This window comes from Pavona decussata, unplaced genomic scaffold, assembly GCF_977016875.1.
Source record: "Pavona decussata unplaced genomic scaffold, jaPavDecu1.1 SCAFFOLD_155, whole genome shotgun sequence".
In the NCBI taxonomy this organism is placed as follows: Eukaryota; Metazoa; Cnidaria; class Anthozoa; order Scleractinia; family Agariciidae; genus Pavona; species Pavona decussata.
In genome coordinates, this window is record NW_028145567.1 from 707,205 (window position 1) to 732,183 (window position 24,979).

Consider the following 24,979-nt stretch of genomic DNA (forward strand, 5'->3'; position numbering starts at 1 on the left):
GGAAGACACTCCCATTGTGGTAGATCCCAAACCTCTACACGAAGCTCGGCTCGCTCGATTATCGCGTCGAATGAAAGGAACGAGGCTGCAGAATTTAAAATAGTGTTCGGCTAAAAGCAAGGATAGGAAATAGTGTTTGTTAAAGAATTCCTACAGCAGCGAACCAGTGAAAGTACAGACAACACTTGATGTTTGCCAAAAAAGTAGAGCCAACACACAAACAGTGTTTTAAATAGGGCCCGTTACATTTGAGTGCGATAACATGATTAAGCGCGAGTACCACTTGTCAAATCTAGTTTGTGTTCTGTAGAAAATCACTTGTCACACCAGTCTCCTTATCTGCTAACTGACTGGATTGAATTTCGAAAGTGGCAATCGTACTCGAATCTAGAGATGCCGAATGTATGCTTGCTAAAAAGTCCATAGACTAACTGCCTCCAATCCCCCCTCTCCCCCCCCCCCCCCCCACGCCAGAATGATGGCGAGGTTGAATGATTCTTACTGACCACTGTTGTTTATTTCATTGTTTAGTTAGCTTCGCCAGACTTGCAGGGATGCAATGGCTTTCTGTTGTTTCTTAACTGTATTCCCTTCCCCCTCACTTCCCAAGAAAAGACAAGAAAAGCATAATGCTTCATCCTTTTGCCTCACAACTGTTATGACCAAACTTTCTTAGTTCTTAAAACCTTAAAGGTAGCCGCAATCATGTAACCAATCCACGTCCACTGTGTTCTGATGTACTGAATCAGGTTTCTGTTTTTGGATTTAGGTTGCTCATATTTGTTTGAAATGCCAAATGAAGTTCACAATAATTGTGGTTTGGAGATTTATTATCAGGTATGTACCTAGTGCGTACTTTTACTGGCTATCGTCCCTTAAGAGAAAGAGATCAGATTTAAAAGTTTCCTGATTGATCCTTAGAGGTTTAACTCTGTAGCATGGCATGTTCTAAAATTGTGAGTTCTACCATGAAGTTTTGAATTCAGAGACATGGCCTTTCGGGCGGGACTGGTAACCACAGAGTGTTCTGCTCGCGGGTGGAATCGGGAACGTTAGAAAACAACAGAAGTTTAATAAGCAAAACATTGGCTCTGCACGTGCGTTATAAACATTGGTACATTTCTTTGCCGTCCTCTTCAAAACAACGACGTGAAATGACCAAATTCAAGGTTTTATTGAGAACGTGAACGCATATTGATTATTTTCCTTTCTCTTTCTGAGCGTTAAAGCCACCCGTACGACGTTAGCTCCTGGATAGTTCGGCCACATTACACGAACTAAATGAATAGAAATTGCTAATTTCTTCTTTTCCCGCCTAGCCATAGACTGTGCAAAAATACGGATGTATTAGGAAGCGCCCGGCGTCCTTAATAGAAGAATTGGATAATGGAAAGATTTAGTATTACGTTCACGACAAACGGCAGACGTCAGAAATGACACAGTGACCTTTTTTATCCTTCATTTGCCGCTCGCTGTTTAAGTTCCTCAGTAAAATTGAGTAGTTTTGCGTTACCGTCAAAGGTCAGAATTGTTTTGCACTGTTCTCATCTATGTACTCAATTTTTCGAGAAAACATTAACGCCAATCTCTCGTTTGCCGTTTGCCTTAAACGGGATTTTAAATCTCTCTTGACCGCTTTGTGCTCCCTTGTCTTGTAACTCTACTGTGTTTGTGTCTACACTCAATTTTTTCCTTTTTTTTTTCTGTTGAAGTGTGACTTAGAAGCCACCAAAAGCAACGTACTTCTGGAATTGTTTTGTCAAATCATCAATGAGCCGTGTTTCAGTACTCTTAGGACAAAGGAGCAGTTAGGTTTGTACATTTGGGCCCGGTTATTCGAAAGCCGATTAACGCTAATTCACGAATAAAATTAAATGGCTCATTAAAATTGTTTTTTGGAAAGTTAATTTTAAGCTAATGCTAAAGACAAGTCTAAGCCAAAACTAAGGGACAAAAATCTTGGAAAGAATCTGTAATGATTAGTCATTAAACTGAAATCAAAATTCACGTTAATCCAGGATTAGTTTAATCGGGTTTTATACAACTGGGCCCTGGAGTTAAAAGCGCCTTCATCTAATTTTAATTCACGCGAGTGGACGTAAATCGCCCAAACTGCGGACTCGCGAGGCGTAAAGCACTGAAAGCGTGGATTCTCGCGAGGACGGCGCGTGCTTGAACGAATGATGAAGTATAGTTTTAACCAATACCCTTGTTCCTACAGACGTATTTATTCGATTTTGAAGCCAACTGTTTAATGCTAAAATGTTTGTGAAATAATTGTACAGGGTTTGAAAATAAACTTGCTTGTTACTTCAAACTACTCACAATTAAAAATCGTTAGTTTTTATGGAGGCAGAAAAATACGCAATCCCTAACCCTTATCCCCCTTCCCTCCCGCCCCCCCCCCCCCCCCCAAAAAGTAAAGAAATAAATAAAAGAAAGAGAAAAAAAATACTTGAATACTACCGCCCTCGTTCCTTGGGTTCCCTCTTTTCAAAACTCCCGAAAAAGTATTTTACGTACCTGACGTTCACAATACTCATAACCTCAAATTCGATTTTCTTTAATGATAAGAAGATGAGCCTTTACAAGATAAAGTAAACGGATTTGAAAAATACTTTTCAGGCCCGAAAACTCTTCAGGTATTGTAACAAATGGACCCCAGGGGCGAGAAGAACCGCGTTTGTAGGGTGCCTCCCCTCCCTCCTTCCCTTGGAGCGAAACACTGGGAATGAGGTTGGGACGAGAAGTAACCATAGACCAAACTTACCCCCTCATGACACAGGGTGAAGCGGTCAGTTATGAACTGTATGCCGTCATCGCTGTTTTGGTTCACTAGAATTTGGCACTTACAATTACCTCCACTCGATAGAAAATTATTGCGTCTGAAATAACGGCATTAGTTTGAGAATTTACGATTTTCCTTTATTTCCTTTTCAGGGTACATTGTGTTCAGTGGATTTAGAAGGTGCAATGGTGCCCAGGTTGTTATCGATCTGAATTGTATGATAGAGCGGTTTTCAATCGAGTGTCGTAAAACCAAAACCAAAGTAATTACTCTGGCCAATCACAACAGGTGCAAAGAGCGCAATGAACCAATCATATATTTAAAGCAAATACATGTTACCGGCGCCAAGCGCGGGAAAAAGCGTGCGAGCGAGGCACGATTGGTTTTGGTTTTGGTTTTGCTTCTCACTGGTTGAGAATGTGGCGCGTGTTTTTTCAACCAATCGCAGAGCTTAGTAATGCAAAACCAAAGCTAAAACGCAATTACTTTTGACAATCAATTGAAAACCTCTCTATTATTTAAAAGATTATGCTCTTTTGTTAAAGCTCTAACACTGACTGGAGAATTCCAATCTTTGTTTCAGGGTTTTCGCGTGTTAATTCAGTCCGAGAAAGAACCTGCCCTGCTAGACGAACGTGTAGAGAATTTTCTGCTAGGAACTGAGGTTAGTTTGAATTGAACGAGGAAACCGGAACATTAAAGCTTAAGCTCCGACACCTGTGCGGTGCTTTGATCGTGTAAATGTAATATTTGCTTATACCCTTGTCAAATATTTTGTTTTCCTTTTGTGTAGGAGTACATTAAATCGATGCCAGATGAACAGTTTAAGAACCAAATGGAGGCACTCGCCGTCAAGAAACTAGACAAACCCAAGAAATTGGCTGTAGAATGCATGAGGCATTGGAAAGAGATTATGAGCCGACAACACAGCTTTGACAGAGGTGAAGACATTTTTTGTTTTGTTTTCATTTTTGAGCGAAATTTGCCTAGTCCCTGTACAGCTTTCTCCCAGGCCCTCACGATCAATTCGTTTCGGTGACGTATCCGAGGCGAACGTCCCACGTGACCCGAAACGGATTGACGGAGATGAAAAACAGAGAGAGGCGTAGAAACTAGGCAAGGAGGACATAATATTTTGCGTCGACAACGAATTACCGCGAGAGCTGAAAAGATGTCGCGTCGTCTAAAAGTGCGACAGCAATGCATTCTCCGTCAACATCTCGTTTTTGTTTTTCTTTTTGTTTTTTTTTTTGTTGTTTTTTTCGCCCAGAAGAGACACTTTAAAGGACAACCGAAAAACCGGATGTTGTCTGGTAAGCCTCCGGCGCTGCACCATTTTCGAAAAATTACTCCTCTTGAATTTGACTCTCGTCCCTGCTCCGACGCTTTTGGTCCGAGTTTTCCAATTTCCATATTCCAATTCGACTTGGAACGCGCGGACACCTTTGAACGAACTCCTAAGGCTCTTTGGTGTGCTGTGAGAACACAAATTACATTTATTGAAGTGCTTATTCACGCTCCAAGTCAGTTATGTTAAAGAGAAATAAGCGTCCCTTCCCTAGTAATTCCCACCCCACCCCCTCTCCAAGAAGCGCCCTTCCCCAAGCTGCCAGCAAACAGTAAACACGAAAACCCATTACAGCCGCGTTAGATCACCGATGAGGGGCCAGGAAGGTGATTTTTTCAGTATTTTGTTTGAATCATCTCATTTTCTCTCATCAGATAATATCGAGGTGGCGTTTTTAAGGACACTTACGAAGGAAGATGTTCTGACATTTTACCGGGTAACAATTCTTCTTGACCATTTTATTTATGAATTTTATTTAGAAAAATGAGCCTATGGTACAATTTTTTTGCATAGACCACGGGAGACTAAATTTTCTTTTTCTATATTGAAGGATTTAATCGATGCAAAAGCGCCAAGAAGACACAAGTTAGCTGTTCACATTCTGTCCAAAACCAGTAAGCACGCCTCGTGTTAGTATCATTGGGTCAGTCAGGTTGTCCATCAATCAATTATTCAGTTAGTCAGAAATTCAATCAGACAGTCAGCCAGTCGAGCAGTCAGATAGTCCGCCAGTCAGTCAGTCAGTCAGTCAGTCAATCAGTCAATCAGTAAGCCAGACAGTCAGACAGTTAACCTGTCAGTCAGCCGGTCAGTCAGTCAGACAGCCAGAAAGTCAATCAGACAGTCAGTCAGTCAGTCAGTCAGTCAGTCAGTCAGTCAATCAGTCCGCCAGTCAGTCAGTCAGTCAGTCAGTCAGTCAGTAAGCCATACAGTTAGCCTGTCAGTCAGCCGGTCGGCCAGTCAGTCAGTCGCTCAGTCAGTCGTTAAATCAGATAGTAAGTCAGTCAGCCAGTCAGTTATCCAGTTAGTCAGCAAATTATCCAATCTTACGTGAAGCTTGTCGTTTCCATTTCAATGTGCAGGTCGAATACGATGATTAATCTCTCTAGTTAAGTGGTGTAGGCTGACAGCCAGGTCGCTTATGAGAGTAATAAGAAATAGGCCCGTGGACATATGTTCCGAACCAGAGGTTGGATACGGGTGGGCACGGGACAGCCTACATACCACACAGGGAAAGAGATATAAAGATGACGAAAACTTATGATAACTGTCATGATTGGGTGAGGTTGAGCATGACAGCGAGAATTATCAAGGTTAAGGGTTTATGTTGTCTGCTGAAATAGAACGATAATTCATTGTTTTCGGCTGTGACTTGTCAGCATTTTGTAGTTTTTGCCCCGTATATTATCTTGTAATTTCTGTCCGCTGGCTCTTATAAAGCGCCGAAAGGCTAACGCTCGAAGCTTCAGAATTTATATCTCTTTCCGGTTGCCAATTTACCTTATCAACGCAGTTGACAAAGCTGATTATTCAGACGGCAGTTTAAAAACAACAAACTAAGAACTGGAATTTTCACGGTGGTCCAAGCCAAGGTCAGCAAGAATTGCCAAGCATGTCTATTTCGAGAGCTGTTGTTAAAAGGCCAAAATAATCAATCAACTTTGATGACAACACTTATAAACTACAAAACATTTGTGTAAGATAACCTAGACCTTGAATCATAACTGAGATCAACGTGACGGTCTCAAGTTCTTAAGTCATGCAACTAAAAAACACGACTCATTAAGTTATTAAACAATGAAATTCCACTTTATAACACTGTTTGTCTTGACAGTGATTATCGTGCGCTAATGAACTTTCCCTTCCTTACAGTGAACGAGAATGGCTACAACAAAAGGGTGAACCACGTCATCGAAAACGACAAAATCAAAGATACAGATCCTGAATCCTTGGTAACTTTACTGTTTTGTTTTCTTCGGTTTTTGCTCTTTAGCCGGATTCAAATGAATTACTTAAAAGAAATTGGAAAACTGTGTCTGTGGGACTGTTGAGACCAAACTCGACCCAAACTTCACAGATTTCAAACTAAAATCGCCATCAATATCAAATTGGAAGAAAATATAATAAGAAGGTATTTTTAAGAAAAAGTGCCCGGGCCCAGTTGTTCAAAGCCCGATTAAGCTAATCCTGGATTAACAAGAACTTTGGTTTGAGTTTAATTACACAACAATAAAGATTTTTGTCCCTTAGTTTTGACGTTGACTCTTCTTTACCACTAGCTTAACATTAGAGTTTAACAACAATTTAACCAGCTAGCAGAAAACCTCGATTAACTTTTAATCGTGGATTACCTTTCGAACAACCGGGCCCTGGGCACTAAACGTAACAGGTCATTTCCGAGTTACTCTGAACCTCATTATGAAAGCGAGGCTTAAGTGCAAGCTTTTCATGTGAAAATTAGTTTTCATTCATATGCAAACAAAACTTATTTGTGAACTGTGAACCTCACTGTGAAAGCGAGGCAAAGTGCAAAGCTTTTCATGTGAAAATTAGTTTTGTTTGTATAAGATTGAAAACTAATTTTCACATGAAAAGCTTGCACTTAAGCCTCGCTTTCATAATGAGGTTCAAAGCAACGAAATGGCCGTTTTTCTCACAGTACGTTAATTTTCTCTTGAACTGTTTTCTTACCAAGAACAAATAAAAACTTAATCATAGAAACAAGAAATGAAAAAAAAATTTAAACAAGAGTTAAAAGTAGAACAAAAAGGATCGTAAAATGGCTTTTGACAGTCTACGTTTAAAAGCAGTCAGTGACTGAGGTTTGGCGTTCAAATGAGGTCAAGAGAGTTTGAACTCTTTAATTCTAGAGCCGATTGCATCTAAATGTCGTTAAACCAAAACTAAACGGTAAACACAGAATTAATCACAAAGAACTAGTGCTGGAAATCGGTTTTGATTTCATATCGATTATCGGAAGTAATCGTTTTGTCTCAACAGATCGATCATCGATTATACCTGATCGAAGCGTTCGACTGGCGTCGCATCCAGTCGGGGGGTAGAAATACTCCCAATGCTCCGAGTGGAATAACCTTGGTAACAGAATCTCATTGACATATTCCTTTTCTTTGCAGCCCACAATTATTGACGACGTAGTAGCGTTTAAGAGCAGCCTTCCTCTGTTTCCTCTGGTACCTCCGTACCACAGCGAACCAACCAAATCGAAGCTGTAAACCACAGGAACACCTCCTTCCCTTTTAGTGCCTCAGTACCGTTGAGGTTGACCGTTGAGTGCCTCAGTTCGTTGCGTTGTCAAGTACCATATTCAACCAACCAAATCGAAGGTGTATAGGAAAGCTTAATGGAATCGTCATCCCCTGGCTTCAAGTCTGCCCATACCGTTTGAAAACGATCCCTTGTTTCATAGCACTGTTCATCCTTTAGAATTGTAAAGATTCGCCTGAGCATTTCTTCTCTTGGCAGATATTACTAAACCTTATTTGTTACATTTTGCTAAATCAATACTGGCCTTTGCATTGTTGTCTGTCGTTTGTACGGTGATTTTCTTGTTCGGATAGAGATGATTTACAGCAAAATCTATCAAGTGAAAAGTTCTTATCAAAACCCTAGCCTTCTCAACGGCCAACAGACTTCGGAACTAAATCCCATACAGTGAGCTTCGCCTGCGCGTGTTTCGTTCATAATTATATTCAGTATCAAGTTTTTTAATTAATAGCGACTGACTGAAAAGTCGCATTAGATTATTTAAGCAAGTAAAAGACTTAATAAGTAGGTCATGTTTCAATGAATTATTATCAAGGATTGAAATGCAAGAGCTGAAATAAAATATGCCATTGCAGGAAAGCGGGTATTTTTTAGTTGTTGAGTTCCCAAGCAATTTTAGATCCCCCCCCTCCCCCCTCTCTACACCTGTGACTTTCTAATGGTAAATAGGCCATTTCCGAGTTACAGTGAACCTCATAATGAAAGTGAGGCTAAGTGCAAAACATTTCATGGAAATTAGTTTTTTGTTGTTTGAAGGAAATAACAGTGCGAAGATCAGACTGGAGAATTTGTACATAAATATCGAGGTGGTGTTTGATTCCTGTGATAAAAGGAATTTTTTACAAAACAAATACTTTGTATTTTTTTTTTTCTGTTTTGATTTTGAAACAAAATAAACGTTCTTATATTTCTTTTTTTTTTTAATGAAACTTGATCTCCTCAAACGAAGACCATGACGTTTACTGTATCAACAACTTTCTGAAGGAACTTGTTAAAGTGTGCAACATTGGAAACCGTTCTCAGTGTAAGATGTTAACGTAATAAACCTTTATCACTCGGCGGCCATGTTGAGTCTCGAAGGAATAAAAAGCTTTAGCCTCGGTCAGACGCGAAATCAGTGCGAGGCTTGCTGTGCAAAAACAAGCTTTTCACTCTCCTGAGACTCAACATGGCCGCCGTGTGAGAAAGGTATATTTGAAGTCAAAAATCTGCCTGACCTGGGTCTCAATTTTGACAAAAGAGCTAGAAAAGCAGGCAGATTAGACCAGCAGCTGCGGTATACAGCAGGAACCTTGCTGAAGGTTGGATACCGGTTTACAAATCGGTTTACCTAGCCAGGCACCCCCTTTTCCAGTTGTGTAGCAGCTCTCGTAAGCTTGTAATTGTTTAAATTGTGTGGCGGCTGCTATTGTTTTCAGGGTACGTTGGGGCTATTATTCTGTTGCTCGCTCTATTGTTTTCTAGCAACATTGCAAGCCAATCACGTGAGACCTTAGGGGAGCTGCTACATTGCCCCCCTTTTCACTATCTTAACACCGTCAGTAGTTCTCTTAAAAAGGTCATTCAATGTTGTTTTTGGCCTGCGGCCGCGAAGAAAACCGACGAGGAGCAAGGGAGTCCGGTGGGTTAAGTCTTAGTTTTGTTTAACTTTGAATAAACCCCTTTAATCCATAGCCTGCGAACGCAGATGTATTTCCGGCTGTCGCTTCTCTCCGCCGAGAAAGAAGAAGTAAATACGTCTGCGTTCGCAGGCTATTTACTCCAGAGTTCATCTTTAAAATTTAAGTTTTTTTAGGCAGAGATCCACTTGTAAACAAGCTGTCTTACAAATACGTTATCAATTTCTTATAAAATAGAGTGGTTGGTTTTAAGTAGATATTGAGACGGATTCACTTGTAAATAGCTACATTTTTATACCTTTTTCATGTTCTCCTGTTATGATGACACATGACCACAACATCTCTTCTGTAATTTGCTATTCATTAATCTTAAAAATACCGAAAAACAGACCACTCTAAATTGGTCTTATTTTAGAGTTTGTACCACAGACGCAAAGAGTGTAACATCACATGACAGAAGGTCTTGCCCGACTCTCGAAGTGGACACCACTGTTACTACATGTGCAGAAACACTTCGCTGAGACAGACATCGTCCGCTATGACAAAAGATGTTTCCTTCGTGTTCCATAACGGAAGAACTGAAGTCATACGACGTGAACCCGGGGGGGTACCCCAACATATGGGCTAGATAGTATGTGCCGCCCGATAGGGTATGGTTTTTGAGGGTCTTGATCCTTAAATATATAGGGTATCATTTTTGCACGTGTTGGCATTGTGTTCCCGGTGTGATCCTTAGATAGGGTACCTAAGTTGTATCAGCTAAAATGCAAGTGCGTAAATGCCCAGCTAGACGAGAAACAAATCATCTGTCAAAACTATCCCTTAGAGTGTTAGGAAAGCGATTTAATAAAGGTTTGTGTGTTTGATTAGTTCCTTTAGTTCGATTAGTTGACTAGTTCGATTAGAAAGTTGCCTCCATTCCGAAAGATTCCTTTCTCCGCAGGAACGAAATAAAACCGTTCACGACATTAAATTCTTAGTTTTTGTTTTTCCCTTGAATAGGGTGTCATTGTTCGGGTTTGGGCCTTAAAAAGGGGATCAATTTTCGTTTGTCTCATCCTTAAATAGGGTCAGGGTTTAAGAATCTGGGCAGCACACACCTATCCCAAATTTATGGCCGTATCTTTGATTCGCCATCTTGGATTTCAGGATTTCTCCAAAACTTCAGAAAACCTCCAAAATTGGCCAAAAAAGGAATCAAAACCAAAACAAAAAACCGCCAAATGATCGAAAAACATCAAAATTAGAAAAATTAAAATTTTGGCTAAAAAAAAAATAAATAAATAAAAAAAAAAAAGAGCTACAACATGCGTTTTATTTAGTGTAAGGTTATGTAAAGACGGAGCCGGTTTGGTTGATGAAGGCGGGGCTGACTCATATTCAAGGAGCTCAGAACTAAAATGATGAGGGCGAAGGCTTCATTTTTAACAGTAAGGTAGAACAGTACAGTACAGTAGCTTTGTTAACTCTCCATAAGGGCTATTATGAGTGAATTTACAATATTATCGAAAACAAGAACAAAAAAGAAAACTAATTTACAATTTCGTATCCTAATCAAAAAAAAAATACAGACATGTATAATAACTATACTATAGTGTACGTACATGTCACGCATGCGTTCTTTTGCGTATTTCACACTTGACACTGTTTGACAAGTGACTGGCTGTTTCTTGTGTCGAGGGTCAAAGAGTTCCACTCGCTCGTAGACCGATAAAAAACGAACAAATAGAAGAAAGATCCTCGCAGTAACCGTAACGCAACTTAAGCAGTTGCGAAAGGAAAGCCTGAAAACTGAATCCAGGCTTGAACGGGATTCGAACCCATGACCTCTGCGATGCCGGTACAGTGGCTACCAACTGAGCTATCAAGCCAACTGGGAGCTGGTCATATTGTGAGTTCGTAATAAACCCGTGAAGGATGAAAAAATCAGTAAATGTAAATATATGAAACATATATTTGAACTGCGGATGAAAGATCAAATAGAAGAAAGACCCTCGCAGTTACTACGCAACTTAAGCAGTTGCGAAAAGAATCCCGTTCAAGCCTGAATATTTTTCAGGCTTTCTTTCGAAAAGAATCCCGTTCAAGCCTGAATATTTTTCAGGCTTTTTTTTCGCAACTGCTTAAGTTGCGTAGTAACTGCGAGGATCTTTCTTCTATTTGATCTTTCATCCGCACTGTTCAAATATATGTTTCACTGATATATTTACATTTAAAAAAACGAACGGTGCGCAATAGCAGTTCTACGTACCGGAGTACACTCCGTTTTTTTATAAGAACCTTTTTTATAACTGAGAACGTCGAGGCTGAGACTAACTAAAATTTTAAGAACGCATTAAGAACATTCCTCAGGCTGAGAGTCGATTAAGAACGTTTAACACTTTCGCGCGACCATAAATGGAAATTTCGTGGAGGACACTTAAATTAAGACCGAGTGCACGAAATCTTGCGTGCAACTTGAGTGGTGTGGCGTCTGCAAGCGTCTGTGTCGTAAGACCCCGTCTAGTGCTAAAAGATTGATCTTGAAACTTGTGCAAGGTACAAGGGTCTCCACGGCTTGCATGGTAGGTACCAATGACTTATTTTATTCGTATTGCACGTTATTATAATAAGATTTACAGTTTTAATTAGTAAAAATTCTCAACTGAAAGTAAAGAACATTTCAAAATGTTTTGCGTACACACCGATTGCGAAGCGCGGAGGATATAAACGCTGTTGATTGTTATAAGAAATCAGGAGCTCCAGGCGAGATCAGCCGACGTTACTTTCTTCTCCTCATACAATTTTTCATTTTTTTTTTTTCGGTTTATATTTCATTGGATTCAGATATCAACAAAAAGGATCTGGCTTTAATGCAACTAATGACAAAATTTGTAGGGGTAGCTAGGGTGCATGATTTTACTTCTCTTTATCCTTCTCCACCCTTCCCCCCAGTGGGCTCCGCTCTGAAGGCCAGGCTACTTTCCATCATGGAGGCTGTCGTAAGATGTTTTTCTTTTGATAAAAATAGGTTTATGCAAATCATTTTGATAGCATTTTCCCAATTGGGAGCCACTGACCCTTTGCCGATAAATAATGTATTGTTACGTGTTACACGCTAGCGGAAAGATGTTGTCTTTGGTCCGGTGATGTGGCAATCTTTTAAATGCGTGTATGTTCCGGTGGATTTTCATTTGATGGGGGTGACGCGATCTTGTGGATTTTGACATCAATAGTCAAAGACAAGCAGAGGAACCAGTCGGTAACTTAATGCTTATCATTTAATTCTCAGCTAGCACACTACAAACGATCGGTTCACTTTGAAAATAGTCAATGAAGCATAAATTAAGCTTCGAAAGAGTGTAGCTTATACTTAAGCTCAATCTCGCTAAAGTGTTTAGTTTATCAGTTTTGTTTCACCATGCTTGGACGTTTCTTAATTCATTTAATTTGCAGGTACCTTGCATTGTTTTCACAGTTACGAACCGAAGAAAAGTCGCTTGAACTGACACCGATCGAGGGAATTGCTTATCGATCCTTGTCTAAACGTTACCGTTTTAATCTTTCATTCGCTTAATTCTTGTCACGACAGTTTACGACACAGAGAGGTCATCACACCGTTTCTCGAAAGTAAAATAAGAACCTGCTTAATGCTGAAAAGAAACGTTTCGGGTGTTTTTTTTAGAGGAAATATAAACACTTTGAATATGCTAAACGTAGTGATTATGTAGAGCTTATGTGTTTGTTTCTCGTTTGAAACAGATGAAGCGTTTGTTCTTAGGTATACATGTGCTTGCTCACGACACAGTGTTTGGAAGACTTTTGTGTATAGTTGTTCACTTATTCCGTAATCGCGGTTCACCTAAAACTTAATTTTTTTTGTGAGTCTGTATTTACTAAATCATTTTACTTTAAACTAAAAAAGTTTCAGGAACCATTACGGGGTGAATCGGTTTTCGGGATGTGACACATTAACACGGAAAACAAAGACACACAGCCCGACCAACCGCCACATAATGGTAAAATTAAATTAAAAATGTATCGGCTATGAGCTGTCAAAAACCTTTATCTTTGACAGACTTTTCATATATTTTTTTTTGTGTTGGCCCGCAGTCAAGTTTATCCATATTTGTTGTTATTGACAATCTGACTTACCTTTAAACTAATAAAAGAAATTATTATTTTTTGAACACTAGCAATAATATTTAAAATTAGATTATGAGCTTGAGATTTCTATCGCATGATAGCTGATAAGGGCGCAATCCAAATCAGCTATCACGCATAGAAATCAAGAGTCAATAATCTAATTGTTTTGGTATAAATCTACTAGTCGGTCAAAACTAAACAAATAAAATATATATTTCCTCATCGCAGACACTTCGAAAAACGCGACGAAGTTATTGTTATTGTTTCAATGCTAAGCTATTTTGGGAGATACTTCCGGTAGCTCCGGCTGTAAGATTTCAATACGGTGTCCGCTGTAATAATGGAGTGGATCAATAGGAGAGAAGAGAGTGAAAAACTGCTGATCAAAAAACTATTATCAACTATCATGAAAAATTTGAACACGCTCAAAGTGAATGATAGTTGATGGTAGTCAATGATAGCCCATGATAGTTGGTGGTCAAATGAGTCCGTGGGCTTTAACTATTATTGACTATTATCAACTATCATTGACTCTCATGCACTTATTGACCAGGGCTTTATATCTTCTTGTTTTAATTCAATATGTTCTCTCCATTACATCTGGTAGCACATGCAGTGATCAATGACGTCCCTTCCTGGCCGTATTGGTTGGCCAGTTACTGGTGACAAGACAATTGAGTTTGCCAGGAATCCAGTTGAATTTATCCAAAAGAACATCAAGACATGCAACTCAAGGGTTTTCCAAGCTCGGACACTGAACAGGCCGCATGCTTTTGTGGCTTCAAACCAGGGGGTCAAGGAGATTTTAGAAGGTATAATAATACAAAGAGGCAGTAAATATACATGTTAATTGATCCAGTGACTCCTTCAGCATCCAAAGCTGGCCTTGACTGGACAGTGGTCCTTGTTCAACTTGTAATACCATCACTTTTAATGCCAGAAGTTGTTTTTGATAACCAGCTTATAAAATAAAGAAGGAAAAAGTCTCACAAAGCATGCCTAATATATTGAGCATGATAGAGTGATTAGTTTTTATTAGTAGTATTAGTGGTTGTTGTCAAAACAACATTGTGTTAATAAATGAGATTTTCTGAAGGTTTTATTGGTATTGTAGTATTATATTGTTACATGAGTATCATAGATTAGGTGTCCCCAATTAGCATACTCCTTTGAGTAAGCTGCAGTAGATGTGATGACACGTTTGTGAAGGGCTGACGGGTTACTTTTTGCAAAAGTGTCATAAGTGCATTTTTTGCCTTGAAATAGAAATTGTTCCAAATAAGTTCTACTTTGGCACAGCTGAGGCTGTTTATCATGAAGTAAGATTAACTTTGTTTAGCATATTTCTTTGTTTAAAGCAAAAGGCTTGATTTTTTACTAAAAATTGTACCTACTCCAGCAGAGCATTAATTACTCGACATTAAAAAAAGATACAAAATTATGTATCAGTCAAGTGTTGGTTGCTGTTTTGTGTAGTTAGCTTGCGTCTTTAGTAAAGAAAAGTAATTAGCTTATTTGTTTTTGTTTGGCCTTTTGCTCAAAAAATAAATCCAGAAGTAAGTTTGCTACGTGATACACTGTAAAATTTTACCAATCTCTGGAGGAATTTTATTTTAAATGCGAAAAGACACTAAAGAAGTATATGATACTTTTGGATAAACCCCTCCATTATTGTGAAAACATAAGACTGTGTGTAAATTCAATCCCTTTCATTAGTAAACAATAAGTTATTTAATCATATTTTTGGCTTGAGCAGCGGCAGAGTTCTTCATAAAACCACTGTATTCAACGAATGGGTTGTTTTTATTTACAGATAAAGCAGATCTGCTTGATATGGGCTACAAAGACTTTGGCTACATGTACAGTTTATACGGTGACTTAGTAATTTTTAACAGTGACGACGAAGCTTTACGGCTGAGAAATGTCCTCCACACAGTGTTCAGACCTGAGGAAGTGTCACGTTATATGGGCGAAGTGGAGATTGTTTCATCCAGATTGTTGAACAGCATTGAAGACAAGGATGTTGTGATTCCTTATAAACTGTTCAAGGTGCTTACAACAGAAATGTGTTTACGGTTGTTTCTGGGATTGGAGCTGGAAAATGCAAAGGAGGAAGCAGCGGCTATTACTGAACTTACAATAGCTCACTGGCATGGTAAGTTTCATCACTTGAAGTAAGAAAATTGCTTATATTTAATTTTCCATTTATGCTTTAAAGGAAACCTCCACTCTTTAAATAAATTAACGTTACATGTAAATTGTTGAAGATACAATCTAATTTCATATTTCGATGGAAAACATGGAAGTAATACTTCTGTGTCGGACAAAACAGAATTTGATGATTGCCTATTTTTCATTCTAAATTTCCCGGGCGCCGCCATCTTGGATTTCGTGTCGTAATACGGTTGTTCAATTGTTTCACACAAAAGAACTTCTGCTTGCTGACAATAGCGGCAACCGTATGACGTCATGAAATCCAAAATGGTGGCGCCTGGGAAATTTAAAATCGAAAAATTATAGGCGATAATCATATCTAATTTTTAGCACACTTGAATGTTATTTCTACTTTTTAAACTAAAATTTAGAATTTAGACACTATTTTCGACAATTTACCATCAATTTGTTGTCGGAGTGGAGGTTCCCTTTAAAATGAGAATTACATACAATTTTAATTATATCATTAAATTTGTATTACAATGCAACATGCAAAAGTGACCACTTGTAAAAAATAATTAATTTGCTTATTATCTCAAGGCTATTATCCAATTATTCCAAGGAACCTTGGTGGCCAGTGTTCATGATAAGAATAGAATTTGTTGAAAAAACGTCAGTCTATTCAGGGTTCTTGTTAGGAGCTGGTAGCTGGTTATTTTCACCCTCTATTCACATAAATGTTATGGTAACCATATACATGAAAAAAAATGTATCATGAAAAAAATGTTTCGGAAATCATTGACACCACTTTCAAAATTCATCATATTTTGAAAAACCTCGTCCTTGATTTGGGAATTTCCCTTCCATAAATAATTTAAAAACATCCAGCAGATAATGTGTCCTGTAAAGAAATTGCTCTTGGTTTAAGCATTTTCTTTCATCAAAAACAATGCTGACTTCAAGCTCTGCCATGTTTGCTTTCCATTCTTCCCACAGCCATCTCACTCCTGTCATTCCCTGGGAGACATTAACAAGATGGTGTCCACCTGCTATCGGAGATTTATTACCCCCTTTTAAAATGCAAGAACCCTGTCTATACATGTAGCTAATCTACGTGTAATAATGTGCAGTTCCAGAAAATATCCATACTCCCCCCACGGAAGGTTTTTTATTTTGCACTCCCCATCCCCTTAGGAAATTCGAGTTTAGCTTCATACTTTGCTTCTACTTTTGAGACCCCCCTCCCGCTGGGAATTTCCAATGACCTTCCATAGGGTAGGTATGGATTTTTCCTGGAACTGCACAATTCTGTTACATTAACAGACTTAAAAACCATAACTGACGTTTTGGCAAGGTCCTGCTGCCTTTTTCAGAGTAAAAGTTTTGACTAGTCTATTATCATAACCCTTTTTTGCCCGATAGGGGTTTTGATAAAATCAAGTAAGCTATAGGGAACAGATGGCATTCCATACATGTATTATTAATTATAGGCTCGTAGCTTAATAGCATCCAGTTTTAACCTTTCCTTTGATTTCTTTGGAAGCAATAACAATTTATATATGGTCTGATTGGATTTTCAACCTCCAAGAAATTATGACCTTATTTAAAAGTGGTCACAATTTAATTGCATGCCACATTGTAACAATATTGCCACAAGCCATTGAAATATTCTTCTCCAAATCTGCTTTCTGAACAGTACAATAATATTACCAAATTTCCATAGAGCCAGCAAGCAGGAAATAATTTTTATGAACTAAAGGTTACGACTATGTTTCAGATGAAACTTTGTCCATCTTCAGTACCTGCTAGCGGGTGTGATACAAATACAAGAAGGATACAATTATATAGCTAATTACAATGTGACAATAAATATAGTGCATATAACTAAAACATGACAAGGAAAGTAAAAATACAGCTAATTATGGTGTGACAATTTTATAATAAAAGGATGGAACAGAAAATATATACTGAGTGAGTGCTTTTTGTTTTTCAACTCAGTATAATTTAAAACATTTTCTGTTCCATTCCTCTCTTAACATCATCCCACAATTAGCTATATTTTTACAAATTATGACATAGGGCATTTCAGATTGCTTTTTGTCATTTTAGTTCTGATTGTATGTGGCCCTCAAAAAAATTCCTTCAGGAAATGTTGCCCAATGTTTATGCATTGCTTATGCGTTGTTTGTAGTAAAAACCTGTTATTATGGCACAAAGAAGCAGATATAACATTGGAGTAACATTTCCCGATCGAATTCAAGGCCACATGCAAAAATACAGTGAATCAGAGCTAAAACAACAGAAACCTATCTAAAATGCAATACAGTCAACTCTTACCTTGCAGACACCTCGCTGTTATGGACACCCCAATAATACAGACAGCAGTTAGATCCCCAGCAAAAATGAATTACTGACATTTGACTGAAACAAATTCCCGCTGTTACAGAGTCTCGCTATTAAGGACAATATTTGCAGTCAGGAGGGTGTCCGCAATAACGGGAGTTGACTGTATAGGTCTGTCATGTACCAAGCCCTTCAATATTATTGTTAAATGGAATTTTAATATTTCTACATACTGCGGGAACAGGAAATACAACACAGCTACATGTATAGCTATGCAGTGACCATACATATGCCTTGCACTTGTTCCTTTATGGTGGCAATAACTTCAGTTTTAATAACCTATTTATGTTTTTGAAGGGCTCATCTCTGTTCCTGTGAATTTTAATGTGTATGGTTATAAATCTGGATACACCAAAGCAATGGTAGCCAAGGTATGTTGAGGGGGTGTAACCCTTCTTGTGAGAAGTGAAAAACAAAATAATGAATACCTTTCGTTTGCTTCGTTTTGTGATGAAAAAGGAAATCTTGCCCATAATCGTAGGTTCATATTGCTAACAAAGCACAAAGCAGCAGATAAAATATTGGAGCAACGTTTACTGAAGGAATTCAAGGCCACATGCAAAAACTCCAGTGAATCTGAGCTAAACCAACAAAAAACAATCTGAAAAGTCATTTGGGTCGGTTATGCTCTCAGCCCTTCAGTTGACCTGAGAATCCCTCTCTTATATGAAACACTTGTGGGCTAAGGGTTGAGAGTAATACATGTAGAAAGCACTGCAAGACTTTGTGCACCATATTGTGGCTTAACATTAAAATCATTGGCATTTGATCTCTCTGATATTTCACAGAATCGACTCCTGGACATTGTCAATAAGCGTCTTACTGAAGGAAAAAATGGGTGAGTGATGTTGCGCGTGCTTACCGAAAATATTAATGTTTGAATTTTGATTATTTTCTTTGGATTCTCTAAGCCTAAACACTGGCAATGCAATAATGTTTATATCATTTTCTTCTAAGGTTCCTAAGTGTTATCAGAGAAGCAGAATTCAAATCCAAGGCTGAGATGGCAAATCATGTTTTGTTATTTGCATCTGCTTTGGTTCCCAAGGCGTTGGCTTCTTTGATGACGTCTTTCTGCATTGAACTTGCTAAGCCTCAAAATGTAAGTACTGTTAATATTGATCTTTGTGCGTTTATATAAAATGCACACCTAGAATTCAATTCAATTCAATTCAATTCAATTCAATTCAATTTATTAAAGCACATTTTTCACGAAGGTAAGGCAAGAATGCACTAGCCCGCAAATAGCAGAGGCTAATCTAGGCGGGTAGTGCAGTTGATTAGTATATATTTACAGAATATAATTTAAAGATATACCAATAATTAATGTGTAATAAGTTAAGTAAAAAATAATGACTGTCCATTAAAATTAAGAAAGTTTCATATTAGCTAATCATACCACTGAATCTGGTAATTATGAAGAAAAGCTCCCCACTACCGACTGTCGGCCTACTGCCGGTCAACTGTCGGCCGACAATTAACCGACAGTCGGTCAACAGGCTACCGACAGGTACGTTCTACTTAAATTTCTCTGCAAAATAACTAAACAAAGAAGACTCTTACCGAAAACATACTCGGTAATTACGCTGTATATATTCCCTTCTTTCTCCATGACCGCTTTTGAAGCGAAGCTATCAACTGTTTACTCGAAAACTTCGCTTAATTGCACGACCAAGAATAGATTTGAAAATCGCCCCATAATGCATCGCGTCCCTTGTGATAGGTAAGGTGCCTTGTTACTGACTCAAACATCTATCTATCTATACAGTCAGTATTGAATCAAATTAAGTTAGTCAGTCAGTCAGCCATTCTGCTGTCTGTGATTCAGTCAGTCACGGTGCCTCGTTTTGCTACTTCGCATACGTTCTGTGAACCTCAGGATGGTCCAACAACCCCTAATTTCTTAAGGCGGGGGTCTACCTAAAAGCCGTTTTCACACCGCTTAAAATCGGTTCAACGGAAATATCTCGTTCGCGTTTCAAGCAATACAAAAACCCTATGCTCATTACACAAATCATTGTTTTAGGGTGTTTTGTAAATTTTTGGGTGATTTTGAGGTATATTTGGGAGGAGATAGTTTATCTCAAAAGAGTAGTAAAATTAAGAGAAATAAGAAATATTGAAGATTTAGTGAAGTTTTAAAATTAGAACTTGTGGTTGATAATTAATAGACGGATACCAAGTTAGTCCACTAGAAACCCGGGGTGCTCTTGCGTGGGTATCAACTGTCTGTTAGTGTTCCAAAAATCATTTTCTTTCTTCCATCCATTCTTAAAACCTCTTCAAATTTCAGATGCCTACTTATTCAAAGATATCTTGGCGCAGTTTTTTACTATGCGGGAAACAAGGTCTTGGCAAGGGCTTTCGAAATCCAAAAAGAAAATTCGGGTTAAACACGCATTTTCCAGAGATAATTAAGGTTCAATTTGTCAAAAAATTCCATACATTGGTATGTATTTTAATGCTTTTTGGAGATAGTGTTGGTTAGTTATCTCTGAAGAATGCATGATTACTAAGATCTGATTTTCCCGGATAGTTATAAACGGTGCAAGAATACGGCAGTATTAGAAGACACTGTTCTTAATTAGTCAGTCAGTCAGTCAGTCAGTCAGTCAGTCAGTCAGTCAGTCAGTCAGTCAGGTAGGCAGTCACTTAATTAGCCTGTCAATTAGTCAGTCAGTCATGTAGGCAGTCGGTCAGGAGTCACCATCCTCACACCACCCCCGCCACCCCCGCCACCATCGTTACCACAGTCATCGTCATCATCATTATCACAATCATAACCGCCATTGTCGTAGTCATTATTGCGATTAGATAAGCTCTGCACGGTACACACACATACACACATACTGTATGCACATCTCTACATTCTCTCTTACGCTGTAAGACCCAAAAGTCTCCCAAAATCCTCATTTTATTCATTTGTAATTCACGTAATGATTTTCTAGCTGGAAAAGCGACTCCGTGCGGCCCGAGATGATAGATACCTGGAAAATGTCCTAATGGAAGTAAAACGACTTTGGCCACCGTTTTTAGGAGGACGGAGAGTTGCACGACAGGTAAGAGATACGTTACTGGCTGCTAAGAGAAGATTGAGTTATAACAAATTGCAAACTACAGACAGAAAACTATTCAAATATACCAAAACGTTGCAACAGGCTTTGTGTTAAAAACCGTCAACGAATTTAAGCACAATATCATTGGTTATCATCCTGTAATTTGTCGAGTACTTTTCTGCAATTTAATTAAACCACAATTGTTGGGTTTTCCTTTGGTTCATGCCAAAATTAATGACGGTGACATTCAAGAAATTTGAGTAAGGGAGTTTTCTTAACGACAAGAAGAGCGAACATTTCAGCAAAGACCTACGCTCAATTTCCGCTGCTTAATCGGGTCTCGTTTTCCTCCTCCCCGAAGTGCAGGCTCATTTCCCGAAAAGGCGGCTGCAAACCGAGCCTCTTTTGCCGCCCAGTCTCCTCAGCTGCCCTGTCGCGTTGTCCATTAATACGTCGTGCAACCTGCCTCGCAACGATTAAAAAAAGTGGGCAAGTAATTCATGGTAAGTTACCATATAGTCACCCACATAACTCTAACCCTAACCCTAACTCTCCATATAGTCACCCAACCCTCCATAGCGACATTGCGAAACAAGTTGCTGGAAACATGTTACATGTAAACTACACAGAAAAACTTGTCGCAGCTTGCTGATATCGTTGTGTAAAGTACAATGTACCCGCAGTTCTACTTTTGGATGTCTAATCCATTTTTAAAACTTTTTCCTTGGCAGGAAGTTATAATCGACGGCTACAAGATTCCCGCTGGTCACAATATAGGATTTCTTACAAGAGCTGCCAACTGTGATCCCAAAATATTCCCTGAAGCTGAAACCTTTTTACCAGAAAGATGGGACACATGGTGAGTAGCAATACGAAGTAACAAACAGAGGATGACGTTAAAGGGTTCGACAGCGTCGGCTCTCACATCTTACGCTTAGCTTTACGTTACATGATTTAAGCTAATACAAAGCGCTGAATTATTTTTCTGTTTTTTGTTAGCTCGCTTACGTTGTATCTTGTGTCCATAGTAACCAGCTTGACCGGGAGCGTGTGTGGACGTTTGGCTCGGGTCCTCGGATGTGCATAGGACATAAATTCATTCACAAAATTATCAAGGTTTGTTTTGCGCGACATTTTTAAGCTTACAATGTGACTGAAACATTGCTCTTTAATTGTGTTAGTTTCTTGACGACCTGAAAACAAAAATCGGGTCTCTAACTTGTTCATCTTGTGTTGGTATAACTGGTGACTTGTGACGAGATTTAAGCGGCGATTCAAAGTGCAATTTAGCGGTGATTTCGCTTCGTTTTCATAGTGATTTGGTTGAAATTTTCTCAGCGAAGGCACAAAACTGCTTAGCTTACGATGTGAGCATAAAACCTTTAGACCTCCCTTGGAGGTCCTGCGCAATCAACTCTTATACTTTGCCTTTGCCACTGCACACCGGCAAGGCTTCAAAATTGCAATCAAATCACCGTGAAGAAGCAGCTAAATTCGCCCGAAGTTAAACGGGCAAATTGAAGTCACATTTAGACATTTACAGAAATCGCAGCTAAAATCGTATCACATATCGCCTGTGTAACCGTGAAGTCGAGACGCAGATCCAAAGTTGATTAACGTGAGTGTTATTGATTTATTCCCAGCTCACGGCGAAGCACCTTCTCCAGTCTTATGAGTGGGAGCTGGTACCGAACCAAGATCTGACGTACAAATGGCTACCGGTGTCCCGTCCCAGGAATGATGTTCAGGTGGTGTTCACAAAGATTGGTTTATGAATGGGATATATTTGTGTATTTGTAACATAAAGAAAAAAATTGAAACAAAACATAACAATAACAAAGTCCCCCGTTAAATTTCAACCCGACAGGACTCTAATAGCGCTAGGAATTCATCCCGTTTCCATTTTAGCTTCGTTACCGTTATAGGTGATATACGAGTTGGTCCAAAATCTCAAACCAGTGTTAGTCATACCTGTGCGAGTTAATCTCGGCTCCCAGCTCATTCACACTAACTAAATTTGTTTAGTTAAACGAGGTTTAGAGAAGTGAAAATCAGCGGCAGAAAACTGCAAGACTGGATTTTTACGTAGGATTCAAAGAAGCTCTTTCTTGTGTTTTTCACTATGTTAAATTCAAAGTAAGTAACTTTTATGAAGAAGCACGATGTTAAACCGTTTTTAGCTACATTTTTTTTAAAACATGTTTTAATTTTGGTGTCAGCAGGGCATTAGCGTATTTGGTAGTTTTACATTCAGTTTCAGTTTATATAAGCAAACAGTTTATACAAATGCAGTAAACGTTTTCTTGTGTGATTGATCGCGTAAACGTCTATTGTTTTTATTTTTTACCATTGTTTCAGAATAAGACTCGTTCCACCTTATAAACAGTAAATATGAATTGAACGTAGTATTTAGCTTTCTTCTCTTACTGGAATGAATGTCGTGCTGCTAGTTATATGACGACAGGTTTCCTCTACAGGTCACAGGTCACAACTACAGGTCACTGTGATAATTGTATATAAACAAACTAAACAGGGTCTCCTAGCCCTCCTAACTCCATACTAAAAAGCTAATTCAGGCCTAGGGCACGCTAACCTACTTGGTTATATACAAGTACAACATTGACCTGTGCTTGTGACCTGTGGAATGTGACCTGTAAAAAAGACCTGTCCCGTTATATCATACTAGTACGACTTTCAAACCAGTATAAGTTCCTCCCGGTTCCCTCACGTAGTTTTAGTGAAAACTCTGCTAAAATTGAAACTTTTTCTCATTCTTATCTAGACTGCGAAATGGTCTACACGTTCTCAAACTCACTGATAATATGTAATATTGATGGACAAAGACAGGAAATTCCATGAAATCGTCCACGGTTCACATAATTATGTGACCTTTTTTTACTAGTTCATCATCAAGACGTCAACGTTATTTTTTTACCAGTTCATTTACCTGGAATATGTTTTCATTTAAGTTTTTCTCAAACAGTTTATCTTTCACTTTTCTATCATCCTAAACTATACTTTCACGTTTAATTTTATTTTTTATGTTACTGTTAATTTTTGTCTAGTAATATTGAAAATAATTGGTACCATTGAGCGGTTTTCGATTGAATTTCGTAGAACCAAAACCAAAGTAATTACTTTGCCCAATCATAACGGACGCAAACAGCGCAGTGAATCAATCAGAACTCGAAGCCGATTCACGTGACCAGCGCAAAGCGCGGGCAAACGCTTGCGAGCGAGGCACGATTGGGCTTGGTTTTGCTTCTCATTGGTTGAAAAAGGGGCGCGAATTTTGCTAACCGATCACAGTAAGTAGCAGAGAAAAACGAAAACAAAACGCGAATTACTTTCAACACCCAATTGAAAACCGCTCCATTGCCAAAGGTGGTTTGCTTAGGTTTATGAATAACTGGATTTTTAATTTTGATGTGCTTGAAATTATCTTAATCCTTATTTATGTTTTTAAATATTATCTGACAAAAAAAAATTATGGGCCAAGTTGATCTAATTAACCCAATAAAGGTGCAACTAATGTGACACTTCTTTCTCTTGGAGATAACGATTTACACTCTTTACGGTCTTACGTACATAGCAACTTTCATTCTGTATGCAGTGTAGCTAGGCTCATTAAGGCCAAGTTGCGTTCACACGTCAAGCCAAAATGTGCAAACTGGTGTAGGCGAATTTGCCGTGTACTAACGCCACAACAACAGTTGGTAAAATCAAGTTGGAACGGTGAAGGTCAGCACTCAGTCTTGCTCAACCATTTGAGCACAGCCAGTAGTTTTAGTTTTTCGTTTCTTTTGCCAACAACCAGAAAAACTGCCAGGCGTTTAAAAGTTTTAACGGTCTTTTTTAAGGACGGTACCTCCTAATATAGGCAAGCGGTAGTTTTGCACAGTTTATGACAATGCGCGGAAAGATCTTATGTTAAGGACTGTTGTAATCCGAAAAGACTGATGTATGGGGTTTTAAAGGGGGAAATGCATTGTTATCCCCAATTTTCTTTTTGGATTGTATTAGCCCTTGCTAAGATTTACTTTTCCCGCATAGCCATAAATCCCGAAAAAATATCTTCGTATGTGGTGCCGGCCTGCCGTATATTATAAATATGCGTTATTGACCAACCGTGAGGTCAAGATGGTTGGATATTGGCCAAGTTCTTTTTTGCGTTTTTTGGACCGAGACGAAGTCGAGGTCC

The 24,979-nt window shown here is 38.7% G+C and overlaps 3 protein-coding genes across 6 annotated transcripts in view; 2 read left to right on the forward strand and 1 right to left on the reverse strand.

Annotated features, from left to right (window-relative positions):
* Positions 1–8,005, forward strand: part of LOC146465741 (insulin-degrading enzyme-like) — a 35,458-nt gene extending 27,453 nt beyond the window's left edge. The window contains exons 24-32 of one of the 2 annotated variants that reach the window (XM_085128169.1): positions 770–837; positions 1,713–1,812; positions 2,941–2,984; positions 3,372–3,452; positions 3,582–3,729; positions 4,511–4,572; positions 4,687–4,765; positions 6,009–6,088; positions 7,271–8,005. In XM_085128169.1, the coding sequence (XP_084984295.1) occupies positions 770–837; positions 1,713–1,812; positions 2,941–2,984; positions 3,372–3,452; positions 3,582–3,729; positions 4,511–4,572; positions 4,687–4,765; positions 6,009–6,088; positions 7,271–7,369 (761 nt within the window). In that variant the 3' untranslated portion in view covers positions 7,370–8,005. The remainder of the gene's footprint in view (positions 1–769; positions 838–1,712; positions 1,813–2,940; positions 2,985–3,371; positions 3,453–3,581; positions 3,730–4,510; positions 4,573–4,686; positions 4,766–6,008; positions 6,089–7,270) is intronic. The other variant, XM_085128170.1, reaches the window with a different exon arrangement.
* Positions 1–24,979, reverse strand: part of LOC146465725 (solute carrier organic anion transporter family member 4A1-like) — a 291,465-nt gene that overhangs the window by 231,113 nt on the left and 35,373 nt on the right. The window lies entirely within an intron of this gene.
* Positions 11,995–24,315, forward strand: LOC146465742 (uncharacterized). Of its 3 annotated transcripts, XM_085128223.1 has the most exons (11): positions 11,995–12,281; positions 12,476–12,649; positions 13,773–13,977; positions 14,979–15,320; positions 18,020–18,093; positions 18,511–18,560; positions 18,680–18,824; positions 20,671–20,781; positions 21,510–21,637; positions 21,807–21,894; positions 22,422–24,315. In XM_085128223.1, the coding sequence occupies exons 3-11, from the start codon at positions 13,788–13,790 to the stop codon at positions 22,551–22,553; spliced, it is 1,260 nt and encodes a 419-aa protein (XP_084984349.1). In that variant the 5' UTR covers positions 11,995–12,281; positions 12,476–12,649; positions 13,773–13,787; the 3' UTR covers positions 22,554–24,315. The 3 variants fall into 3 exon arrangements, with proteins under 3 accessions (XP_084984349.1, XP_084984348.1, XP_084984350.1); XM_085128222.1 differs by lacking the exon at positions 12,476–12,649; XM_085128224.1 differs by lacking the exons at positions 11,995–12,281; positions 12,476–12,649 and adding an exon at positions 12,731–13,038.

What these genes read in the sequence shown, in the direction of transcription:
- LOC146465742 (XM_085128223.1), top strand. Translation starts at nt 13,788, where the DNA reads ATGACGTCCCTTCCTGGCCGTATTGGTTGGCCAGTTACTGGTGACAAG. An exon ending in TACAATAGCTCACTGGCATG is followed by an intron (nt 15,321 to 18,019) that starts GTAAGTTTCATC and finishes ATGTTTTTGAAG; the next exon opens with GGCTCATCTCTGTTCCTGTG. An exon ending in TCATTCACAAAATTATCAAG is followed by an intron (nt 21,895 to 22,421) that starts GTTTGTTTTGCG and finishes ATTTATTCCCAG; the next exon opens with CTCACGGCGAAGCACCTTCT.